The sequence below is a fragment of the Poecilia reticulata genome, chromosome 1 (assembly GCF_904066995.2).
Source record: "Poecilia reticulata chromosome 1, P_reticulata-male-v2, whole genome shotgun sequence".
NCBI classification, from domain to species: domain Eukaryota; kingdom Metazoa; phylum Chordata; class Actinopteri; order Cyprinodontiformes; family Poeciliidae; genus Poecilia; species Poecilia reticulata.
In genome coordinates this window covers 17,326,149-17,337,242 of record NC_088830.1, presented here as the reverse complement: position 1 = coordinate 17,337,242, position 11,094 = coordinate 17,326,149, and the positions used below count along the sequence as shown (strand labels likewise).

General features: G+C 40.4%; 2 protein-coding genes across 3 annotated transcripts; one reads left to right on the top strand and one right to left on the bottom strand.

Moving 5' to 3' along the window:
• Nucleotides 1–547: 547 nt before the first annotated feature.
• On the top strand, nucleotides 548–6,918 carry LOC103463473 (uncharacterized). Of its 2 annotated transcripts, XM_081607437.1 has the most exons (11): nucleotides 548–864; nucleotides 953–1,025; nucleotides 1,684–1,780; nucleotides 1,892–2,146; nucleotides 2,226–2,327; nucleotides 2,448–2,563; nucleotides 2,653–2,761; nucleotides 2,855–2,988; nucleotides 3,415–4,814; nucleotides 5,445–5,546; nucleotides 6,415–6,918. In XM_081607437.1, the coding sequence occupies exons 1-11, from the start codon at nucleotides 828–830 to the stop codon at nucleotides 6,420–6,422; spliced, it is 2,433 nt and encodes an 810-aa protein (XP_081463563.1). In that variant the 5' UTR covers nucleotides 548–827; the 3' UTR covers nucleotides 6,423–6,918. The 2 variants fall into 2 exon arrangements, with proteins under 2 accessions (XP_081463563.1, XP_081463565.1); XM_081607439.1 differs by lacking the exon at nucleotides 1,684–1,780 and having other exon boundaries at nucleotides 549–864.
• A 629-nt stretch (nucleotides 6,919–7,547) lies between these two features.
• On the bottom strand, nucleotides 7,548–9,257 carry ppp1r27b (protein phosphatase 1, regulatory subunit 27b). The gene is made up of 3 exons (XM_008406864.3): nucleotides 8,950–9,257; nucleotides 8,720–8,870; nucleotides 7,548–8,155 (listed from the first exon to the last, which is right to left on the bottom strand). Exons 1-3 carry the CDS (start codon nucleotides 9,176–9,178, stop codon nucleotides 8,032–8,034), a joined length of 504 nt encoding a protein of 167 aa, XP_008405086.1. The 5' UTR covers nucleotides 9,179–9,257; the 3' UTR covers nucleotides 7,548–8,031.
• Between the last annotated feature and the right edge of the window lie 1,837 nt (nucleotides 9,258–11,094).

Genomic DNA, 11,094 nt, shown 5'->3' with positions numbered 1-11,094 from the left:
TTAATTCATGTTACACCTCAGCTTCCCTTGTCCTGTTTCAGATTAAAACCTATCTGTTCACATAAAGCGTGACTGAATTAAATGTAAAGCTTGGATTTAATTGGAATTTAGGACTGTGAGTTACATTTTGATTGAACCCAAAACCTGGAATACATTCTTCAGGGGATGAAAACTTTTAACAGTCTCTTTTTTGAGTCACACAATCTTAAGTGGATCAGTATCTTAAGCTGAATTGTCTTTATAGAACTCATTGTTCAGTTACTGGATGGTACATCTCTTTGCTCCAGAGATCACAGTCCATTTCCAGGACTTTGCCCTGAGGTTAAATCAGTGAGTCCAACTCCTGTAGAACCAAAAAAGAACTTATTATTTAAAACCTAGCTAAAGACACAGTTATGTGTAGTATTTCTTCAGAAAATATTGATACATTTTTTTTCAATGAATATTCTACTGTAACTTTGGCATTTTTAATCTGTTGTTTTAAAATGTAATTTTCCCTGATTAACACTCCGGGCCAAAAGGCGGCGATAAAACACCAGTAAACTGAGTACCGATGTTTTTAAAAAAGAAGAAAACATCGGCTTGAGGAAGGTACGCGACCAATTTCATTAGATTTATGTTTGTTTATGGCCATAAATTAAGCGCATGGAAGTATCTGCAGAGGGCAGGTGATAAATGCTCATATTTCAACCCCAGTCAGACTAAGGTAGTGTTTCTGAGGGACATTTTACAGCGTTACGCTCCTGCTGGGGAAGTTTGTTCTGACACGTGAGGGGAAAAAATGGCTTTTGCCAACTTATTCTCTGGACTGTCTGCTATGACTGAAGATGCGGGGAGCCCAGGTGAATCTGACATCACATTCAGGTAAAACGGCTGATTGTCGTGGAGTAAAATTGAATAAAGCAATGGTAGTGCGTTCTCTGCATCTGTGCGCATGCTCTGTGTTTCATAGCAACAGAACGGAGAATGGCTCGAGAGGGAGGAAAAGGAAAACGCAGTGGGAGATTCCCGGCTCGTACAAGAAGGTGAACTACTTAAAACATTTAAAGTTACTTGTCAGTTTACTAAGATCCGTTAAAGTCAACTTTAGATGTAGTTTGTCAACCATAAGAAGACAAGTGATGCTGAATGTTGCAGAAAACTAAATAAATCATTAGCTACTGTAACTGATCGACATTCTTGTGTTTTTGTACATTTTTCCTAGTCATTTACATGTTTTTAATCAAACTGCTTATTTAAACTTGTTTATTTTGTAATATGTACATCTGTAGTAAAACATTTGAGCACAACTTTGATCAGTTTGTTGAAACTCCTTGATTGAAAGGAGAAAACCCATTTTCTTTAAAGAGATTGTCTCCAAAATGTAAATACCTCTACAACAATTTAAAGCCCTGGGTTTATTTGTGTAAGTGTGTCATGGTATGTTTCAGTCATTTCTAGACTTTTAGTCTCTTTTGCAAACAATACCACAGTGTGCTTTCGACTGATGCAAACTAATATATCAGCACAAACGCACTGCACCAACTATGAAGCATGGTGATGGAAGAGCCTGTTTTTTTAAACACTATACCTGGGCAGCTTGCAGTTATTGTGTCGACCCTGATCTCCCCCATTTACCAAATCACTTGGTACTTAAATGTGAGGCCAGTTTGCATTTTTATTGGATTCTGTTTACTTTTATAGAATGATGTTGAGACTGCATCCACATTATCAGACATTATTAACTCAGAATAAGTCAGTCCAGAGATGCCTGAAGAAAGTTATGTGCAAATGTTATGAGGTGAGCAGGTTATGAACCTGTTATCAAGTTAATTAGCAAAATATGTTTCTAAATTTCCTTTGCATTTACTATGTCATATTTTATTTTTATTTTTTTCCGTTTTTATAAAAGAGATTTCATCAGTTCCAGTCCAAAGACAACTTTACCTCCTGGAGCAAACCCTGCCAGGAGCAGGTCATAGAGAGTGAGCGCTCTTCTCCAGCCCAGAAATACAACCACAGCTTTAACTCCACTTGCAACCTCAGGCAGAACGGCAGCGGTCAGAATTATCAAACTTATTCTGGCAAAAAAAAGAAAAGGAATAAAGGGAAGAAGAAGGGGAAGAATCGGCATCATGATGATAGAGGCCCAAGACCAATAAAGGAGGTGAACATAGGTGGACAGTGATATGCTCAGAGAAAATATGAGAAATTTGGTTGGTCATCTCATCTTTGATCTCATTTAGGAGAGACCAAAATTCATGACCCAGGAGTTTAAGGACCAGAACGCCCTGTTGGTGGACGGGCGTCTAGTGTGTCGACATTTTCTCTCCGGACGATGCATTAAGGTCTGCTCCATAAAAACCTAACAAGTTACAGGATCAAAGAATACCTGACTCTCATGCTTCACTTGTCTTTATTTTGTTTGCTTTTGTTTTTTTTTTTGTTTATTACTTTTTGCTTTGCAGGCGGATCAATGCCAGCTGGAGCATTTTCAAGGTTACAACGACATCATAAAAGAAGGCTGCAAATATTACATCAGGGGATTCTGCATCAACGGGCAGAGCTGCCCTTACATGCATGATATCCTTTTACCTATTTCTTGTTTGATCGCACAGTTCACTGTCAGAAATGGCAGGACAGTTTTCTTGTTTTCCTTTACTCGGCAGCACAGTCGTTTCCGTGCAAGTTTTTCCACAAGAAAGGAAATTGTTTGCAAGAAGGAAACTGCAGGTTCTCCCATGAGCCGCTCAACGACGTCACTGAAAAACTGTTGGAGGAGGTTGGTAATGCCGCTGTTTAGGGAATCCGGAGCATTAAAGTGCATTTCTTTGTGCTGTAACATCTAAGTGAGGTTAATGTGTTCCCACTCCAGGCCATGGAACAAGAAAGAGCCTTTTACCAACTTGCAAAGACAAATAAAGAGGAGTCAGAACAGCAGATGGACGCACAGGAGACCAAACCTGCTGAAGAAAACAAGAACCCAGATTTGATCTCTCAACCTCTCAGGTGTTAAAAAACGAGATTTAAAAGTCATGACACGAAGTAGTACATGAATACTGAGTTGATTAAAATTTCAGAAATGGGTCAGAAATCAGAAAATGTAAAAGGAGTCGACAGACGTTTGGTAGAAGGTGCTCTGGTCAGATGAGATAAATGCAAAAATGCTCTGTGTGATGCAATACTTAATATTTTACACCATATGGTCAAACACAGTGGTGGCAGGATAATGCTAAGTGAATACTTTATACGTTTGCAAAAAAAAAAAAACATTTGCCATTTTTTTATTTCACAGCTGTGTGCCACTTTCTGCCACTGATTTGTGGTGTATAAATTAAAATAGGTTAAAGATTGTGGCTTTTAGACGCCTTTTCGTGGAACCGCAGAGTGAGAGTTATCATTCAGGTTGAACTTGTATCCATTTTCATTTTCCAGGCCAAGCTTTTACAACAGCACGGATGCTGAGAAGGAACCCCTCCAGCAGCCTGATGTTACAGAACAGTGTGCGTCAGACGCCAACCAGCCTCCCAGCTCTTCACCAAGCACTCAGAACCAACAGGAGCCAGTCTGCTACTCGGTGGAAGCCATACTTGGACCTCAGCTGTCCAGAACTTTCTTCAGTTTCTCCAAAACTCCCGCAAGTCAGGATACTTCATCTGCCTCTCACCCTCAAACTTCTTCTGACAGACCTCATCCAAACCAACCCAAAGCCCCCAACTCAGCTGAAGCTGTCTTCAGCTCCAGTAAATCTGCAGATAATTCCTCTAACAGCCAAACACCTGATCGTCCTAGAGAGCGGACCGTATGTTACGCACCTCATGTCATTTCAGAAAAGATCCAAGCTCCTCCTTTTAGAATAGAGGAGCCACGTTCATCTCTCAGAGTTATAGAGAATGGATGTCGACAAACATTGCCAGAGAGCTTGTCGTGTCTCGAAGTGAAAAACCGCCCGACTCCAAACTCCGTACCAGTTCTCTCTCATACATCTGGGGACGAGAAGGAGGGGCAGAAAACTTGCTTCAAACAAAAGTTATTGCATCGTCCAGAGATGTCTGCGTCTTCCAGAAGCAGAGAAATCGAGGATTCGCTGGCAGGAACTAAACCCGTTGAACTCTTTGCAGGACAGGCGTGTCTTCTGAAGCATCCGAAGCCGGATCTCTCCAAAGGAAGAGGTGCTGTTCCAGATGAACCTGTAATTGGATGTAAGAAAAGAAGAGAAGCGGGTGATGTTGCAGTTAATCACTTTGAACTCACTAATATTCTTCCAAGCTTCAAAAGGAAACATTCCGATGCCCAACCTGCAACACTAGAACATCACTCTTCTAAAACCTCCATAAAATTCAGCAGCGACACAGCAAATCAGGGAGATTTTTCATCTGAAAGTAATAAAACCGTGAAAAGATCGTTCAGTAGCCTTTTTGCAAGCCCACTCTCTGACGGTGTTACACCAGGATCAAACTCTTTGACTGCAGCTGTGAGACCTCAGCGGTCTGCGGATGTCCAGATTCCCTCCTTGCCCTTCTGCAGCCTTTTTGCTTCCCCTCTCAGTGAGAATTCGCCTTCTTTTCCAAGCTCAAAGACTCAAACGGCGGAGTTCGCCGCTCCTCCTTGCAGGCAGAAGTCGGCTGAGAGTGTGGCATCAAAACCCAAACAGAGAGAGACTGATCGAAGGTGCTTCCCATCCCAGGTTAGAATGCATCACAGGCGCTGCAAAACTGAAAACGATGCTGTGAAGCCGCCGTCGGCTGCAGTTTGCAGCATTTTATCCGGCTCCGCTTGTGAGCCGTCTTCAAGTCGGACGAATCAGAACCAGCCTGACATTTCATCCCCAAAAGGTAAAAGACCCTTCAGTGTTTTTTTTTTTTCAAACTTTAATGTATTATATTTGGTCTTATGGCAGACCAACCCAAAGCGGTTTAGTTTGAAAGTGAGGGAAAAAAATGATTCATGGCTTCAACATCCAAACGTATTTGTATTAATCCTTTTACTCTGATATCCTCAAATAAAATCCAGTGCAATTTCACCAAATGAGTACGTTCAAGTCCACCTGTCTGAATTTTACCCAAATGCAATAAATTGTAGAACAACTTTTCTTTCTGCAATCACTGCTGCACGTGTTTTGGGATTTCTTTAGCTCAATCAGGATTGGGTGGAGAACATCAGTTTCCAAGTCTTGCCACACATTCTCACTTAGGTTCCGGGGTTTGTACTTTGACTGGGCCTTCCTATAACACATGAGTATGCTTTACCAGTTTAACCAGCTTTTGTGCACCTTGGAGAACAAATGAATGAAAAGGTTTTAATAAAAACGTGTAAATTCCCCTCTCCCCTACAGTCCTTTGTTTTTGTCTGTCCAATAAAGTCCCATTGAAGTTTGTGACTGTAGTAAAAAGCTACAATATGAACAGATTGTTTTTTGTTTTTTTTTCAAATATTCATTTTAATATTTGTGCGCTCTTGTTTAGATGCTTCAGCACCTTCAATCCTGAAGTCCCTCTTTGTGCAGCTGAGGCCGTACCCAGAGGACGGAGGACAAAAGGGCTCCGGTCAGAGCAGAGACCAGTCAGGTACACCAAGTTATTTATGTACTCTGGGCAAAACGGTGTCGTATTTAACAGTAGATTGATTAAACTTGATTTTAGAAGATGAAAAGGAGAGGGCAAAAAGAATAGACGTCGAACAACATTAGAGAAATCGTAGTAACTGATGAGGGCCACGTTGAGAAACCCAGTTATTCCAAACTAGAACTTGGCCCAGTTTGAAGAAGGAACTAGAATTTTGACGAATGAGGCTGAAAACAAGGTGCTTCACTATGTAAGGCTGTAACTCTCATTTCATCCACAAGGGGCAGTACTGAAGCGCTGCCCTGAACATGACTCCCTACCATAAAAACAAAGACGTTGATTCTTGCCGTCCTCCAAACTGTGTGCTGGTGAAATGAATGTGTCTCCTCGTTCATCCATGATTGTGTAGTTGTTCTTAAACTTTTATTGTATTACTGTAGATATGAAGATTAACACAATATTAATATTATGTAATAATTAATATTAACACACTGATCAATGTAAAACCAGAATTGTAAATGGGAAAAAAAAATTATAATAAAGAAATTGTCAGGAGTGATTATGGAAAAAAAAAATCCTAAATGTAATCAAATTGTTGGATTTTTTTTTTTAGTTCCTTTTTTTATTTTCCTTTGCGTTTTTTTGGTGCTGTAATAGAATAAATTTATTTTAAGATATCTTTCCCAATTAATGTTGAGGATGATGTAAACAATGTTAATGTTTTCTTTACTTTTAAACCTGGTTTTGTAGCAACACTTTTCGAGACTTTTAGTGCAATTACAAAAGGTGCAATTTAATTCAAGTTTTCCGTCTCATGCACTTTGAATATAGTTTGGTACAGTGGTGACTTTTTTTCTTTTTTTTTTGGCAGTGTATTGAGACACCTGGCAGACCGGCAGCCCCCCTCTCAGCCGTTCTCCGTCTGTCACCAGTCCAGGTGTAAGTAAGGCTCAGGTGAACAAATCTCGCTCACACTGCTCACCTTTCAGCCCACTGGCTCCACAGCGGACAGAGAGGGAGGCCAGAATCAGAAGAAAGAGAATGGAAAAAATCTGGAGCAAAACCAATGAAACGCCTTTTAAAGACTTAAAAAAAAACACAGACCTGTGATGCATGTTTGGAGTTCAGTGTAGCTTGTATGCATTGGCTAGTTTTAAATATTTCATAATTGGAAAAATCTAAATATGTAATTTAATTAAAGTGAAGCTTTTTTTTTTAGATTCAATCCACTCAAAGGGATATATTTCAGTGGCATATTTCAAGTGTGTGTTTATGCTCATTTTTATGGAATTGTCTTATAGCTGATGAAAACTATAAATTCTGTTTCTCAGAATTTTATAAAAGGCTAATAAAAAAAAAAGGATGTGATACTTTGTTGGATCTCCATTTGCATGAATTACTGCACCAGTGCGTGTTGAAGCGTGTTGCTATGGTAACACGCTTCAGCTCGTCTGCATTGCCAGATCTGGTGACTCTACCTCTGGACAATACGTTCAGTCACAGTAACACCACTGATATTGATCCAACGGCCAAATGCTGCTGGAAAATAAAATTAATTCAGGTTTATTTAAATGGCACCAATTAACAACATGTTGCCTCAAGGAACTTTACATAAGCAAAATACTTACGCATTTGTGATTTCTAAGTTGTTTATTGAAATCAATATGGAATAAGGCTGTAACACAAAATATGGAATACTCTGGATGCACTGCATTCGAGTTTCACTTTTTGAATTGAATTACTGAAATAAATGTTCTTTTGTTTAGATAAACTTATATGTGTTGATTTAAGACTAACGAACAACCTTGATCCATTATAATTCATGGTGTTTCATTGGAAACGGAACACTAACTTTAACGTGATCTTACAGAGTTGCTCTGTTGGTTTATCATCTCCTAAAAATGTATTTAGCTTAAACGTCTGATTCTCTTGTCCGCTAAATAACTTTCTTAAATCTGTTCAGTTAATCCTTAATGTTCTGCACTGCAGAGTAAAGCAAAGACATCAGGAAATAATAAACTTTATTTAAATAAGTAAAAAAGGACAAACAAGTTAATGAACAGTACAATTAATTAAAAATTATCAAAACACAACAACAAACTTGCTGGTAAAGGCTAAAAACATAAACATGACAGTCATCTTAGAAATGGAACTAAAAAGTGCAACAGCTTTGTTTCACAAAGTCAAACATTCCTGCACATTCAGATAACGATATATATAAAAAAAGCAAAGTTATAAAAAGGTCTGAGGCGCGGAGAGGACGCAGCAGGTTGGTGCTGCTGGAGTAAAACAGTCCAATCAGACGAGTCTGTCAGTTCTGCCTGCCGGCCCTTCGTCCACCCGGCGTCCATCCCCTCCTGGAGCTGTGGCAGCTCAAAAACCAGGAACCTGGACTGATGCGGCTTTCTCCGGTCACTGCCGAAGAACTTTCAGAACAACCTGCAGCGGCTTTCGGACGACTGTGGAGCTCAAGGGACCTCTGGGGTCTTCAGTCGTTGACCGCCAGCCCAAAGAGCCTCAGCAGCTCCTTGTTGTCCGGCTCGATGAGGTCAGCCGGCTTCTCGCCGCACTCGTTCTCCAGCTCGGGGTCGGCGCCCAGCGACAGAAAGTAGCTGAAGGGGAAACCAGACACACTCCGGGTCAGTGAAGGTGAGGCGTCTGCACAGCGGAAAGCCCTGTCTGAGTCCCTGTTTGTAGTGCAAATATCTTAGAATCTGACAAGTAACTTTTCAGCAAGAAAAATAGGAGCTTGTTTTAAATCAATTCCTTGATATTGATGAAAAAGAGCTAGTTTTGCTGGCAGATTATTTAGAATAATTAGTACTGTTTGGTAGTAATCGATTTTAAGGAACTATTGACTTAAAACAACCTCCTATGTGAAAAGTTACTTGAAAGTCAGTTTTGTCTTATTTCAAGTGTGCAAAGATATTTAAACTAGAAACTACATCAAAAGTACTTGGTAAGATTTTGTGCTCATAAGAGAATCCACACACTGATTGCAAACAACTTTAATGAGAGCTGTAGTGTACAATTTATCTGAAATGTATTGTGGATTCATTCCATATTCAGTAGCACTTCATACATATTGTGCAGCACTGACTGTAAATATGACATAATGACACCCAGAGTTCCCTGCTCTTGCTGCAGAGTCTGAATGAACCGGTGTGGATGCTCACCGTGCGATGTGTGGGAAGCCGTCGCTGCATGCCATGTGCAGCGGGGTCCACCCCTCCTCGTCTCTCTGGTGGATATCTGCTCCATAGTGCACCAGCAGCTGCACGCACTCCAGATTCCCTGTCAGGACTGCCTCGTGGATGGCTGCCATTCCTTTTGAGAGAAAGAGCTCTTTTAGTGTTTTTAAATTTTGCCTGATTTCAAAGCTCACAATCCTGAAAAGGCCCCTCACCAGAGTGGTAAATGGTGTCCAGCTTGACCCTGCTGGCCCTGATGAAACGTCCGATCCTCTCCAGCTCGCCGTGCCGGACGCAGTCCTGGAAAACAACGTCGTTGGGGAAGTGGACGCTCCGGACCGGCTTCAGGGAGGCTGTGCTCTTGCATGTGACTGGAAGGCTGCAGCGCTGGCTGTAAGCTTTGATTCCCAGGGTCTGGGACATGGGGCATTCGTAGTACTTCATCCTGGAGTCTTGTTGCAGAAGAACTTGCAAAAGCTTTAAGTAAGTCCCTTTAGGGGGTGTGTCTCTCTCTTGGATCAACCTCTCCTCTGAGGGTGCAGCTTCCTCGCCGTGGCTTTTATTCTCCCTGCCGGCCTATTTTAAGATCAGCTGCAAGATTTGGAAGATGAGTGGGCTCAAACCAGTTCCCTCCCTCTGACCAGTCACAAGCCTCTTCAGACAGCTTACATCAACACACATAACAGCCAGTAACCTCCTGGACCTGGGTCAACATCACATTTCTTGGTGCTGTCCACTTAAATATATCAGTGACATCCCTTCAGCTGACAGGAAGGTAGGAGGCTGGAGGTTTCTAGTAAACACCAGGCAGGATCGGGTGAGGGGCTGTTGATGGTAAAGTGAACTGATAAACAGGTTTGATTACCGTTATAGGGTGACACGGCAGCTGATGACAATTTCTAGATTGTTTTGCATCATCCTACTGTTTACTTGTTGGGAATCAGCTTTGAATAAGAGTTAAAGCATTTCAGAGAATGAATTGTATAAAGATTAAAGTTTCAGTTGTTACAGAGCAAAGTTTGGTATGTTCATAATTACCTCATTTACTTTGGTAAAACACTGGACTTTCCATTATTTACCAACATAATGATGCACTGATTAAGGGTTATGGATGCTTGTATGTAGGTCACTTGTCATTGCATACAGGCCCATACTGCTCCAAATGAAAGTGAGACTTGTATACAAGTCCAGTGACAAGTTAGGTTTAAATGGAAGGAAAAAGTGTGGTTGAAGTTGATACCCTGACAGGATTGGGAAGCAAAACACTGTCAAAATTCGTAAGAGATTCACGAACTGCTGCAGCCTTCAAAAGCCACCAGACAGACACATCCAGGACATTATTATTTTTAATTCTGGGAGCTTTGTGCTGTCATCTAATTCTGAGAAAAAAATTAACTTTGCCAAATTTTGAATACAAAGTGTCTTGATATATCTGCACACTTAATTTAGCGTCTGCTTTATCAAGGCTCTTTTTAAACAACTTTGGTTCAGGAGCAGCTAAATTGTTGCCTAAATCTGAGATGTCAGAATTGTTTTATTTGGACCCAGGAGAAAAATACCAGAAGGCTTGGTGGTCCAAAGTCCTCGTTTTAGATTAAAAGTTTATTTTATTTAGAAATGAAGGTCCCCATTTCAGAGTGAAGGAAGAATGGAGAGAGAGTAACAGGTTTGCTGGAGGTCAAGTTTGAAGTTTCACAGTAATTTAAGAAGCCACATCATCTGGTGTTGACCCCAGAACCAGAGCAGCCAACTACAAGAGCATTTTAATGTTTCCCCTGACATTAATACCTCATTTAAGTCATGGCATAACTGTGCTGGATTAGCAAACTCAACTAAACCTCAGAATATATGGGACAGCATCAAAAAAAGATGGAATTCTGTATAATTTTCATTGATCTTATGAAATTTAATTTTAGCCTCAGCCTTGAGAAGCAAATCCCAGTCAAAATGTGGGATTGTACAAGAGATGGAGTAGTATGCCCATCTCTTGTGCCCCTGTTTTTTTTAACCAATTATTCCTTCTACTCAGTTTTTTGATACATTTGGATAGAGCTCTCACCAGCTTGGCCTTTTGAAGGATTTCAATTACCATCTTCTGGACAAATGTCAAGTCAGTCTTACAATAGTCTTAGCCAGAACATCTGGAGTAGTTTTACCATTTAATTTTTTTTAACTTATTGAAAATTGTCTTTAAATGTGTGTAATGTTGGTGTACAATAATAGCCTCAAATACTTACAGCTACTTAAGATTACAGACAATAGATTTGACTAGATGCAAGTTAAATTACCAAATCAAATTAATTAAATCTTTATATATACATTTCAGAATCAGAACTACATGCAGTGGCATTTCATGACTT

Coding starts and splice junctions, on each gene's coding strand:
- LOC103463473 (XM_081607437.1), top strand. CDS start 828: ATGCGGGGAGCCCAGGTGAATCTGACATCACATTCAG. Junction 1,781..1,891: donor TTATGTGCAAATGTTATGAG/GTGAGCAGGTTA, acceptor TTTTTATAAAAG/AGATTTCATCAGTTCCAGTC. Junction 2,762..2,854: donor CTGAAAAACTGTTGGAGGAG/GTTGGTAATGCC, acceptor TTCCCACTCCAG/GCCATGGAACAAGAAAGAGC.
- ppp1r27b (XM_008406864.3), bottom strand. CDS start 9,178: ATGAAGTACTACGAATGCCCCATGTCCCAGACCCTGGGAATCAAAGCT. Junction 8,871..8,949: donor GGACACCATTTACCACTCTG/GTGAGGGGCCTT, acceptor TTCTCTCAAAAG/GAATGGCAGCCATCCACGAG. Junction 8,156..8,719: donor GGCTTCCCACACATCGCACG/GTGAGCATCCAC, acceptor TTTCCCCTTCAG/CTACTTTCTGTCGCTGGGCG.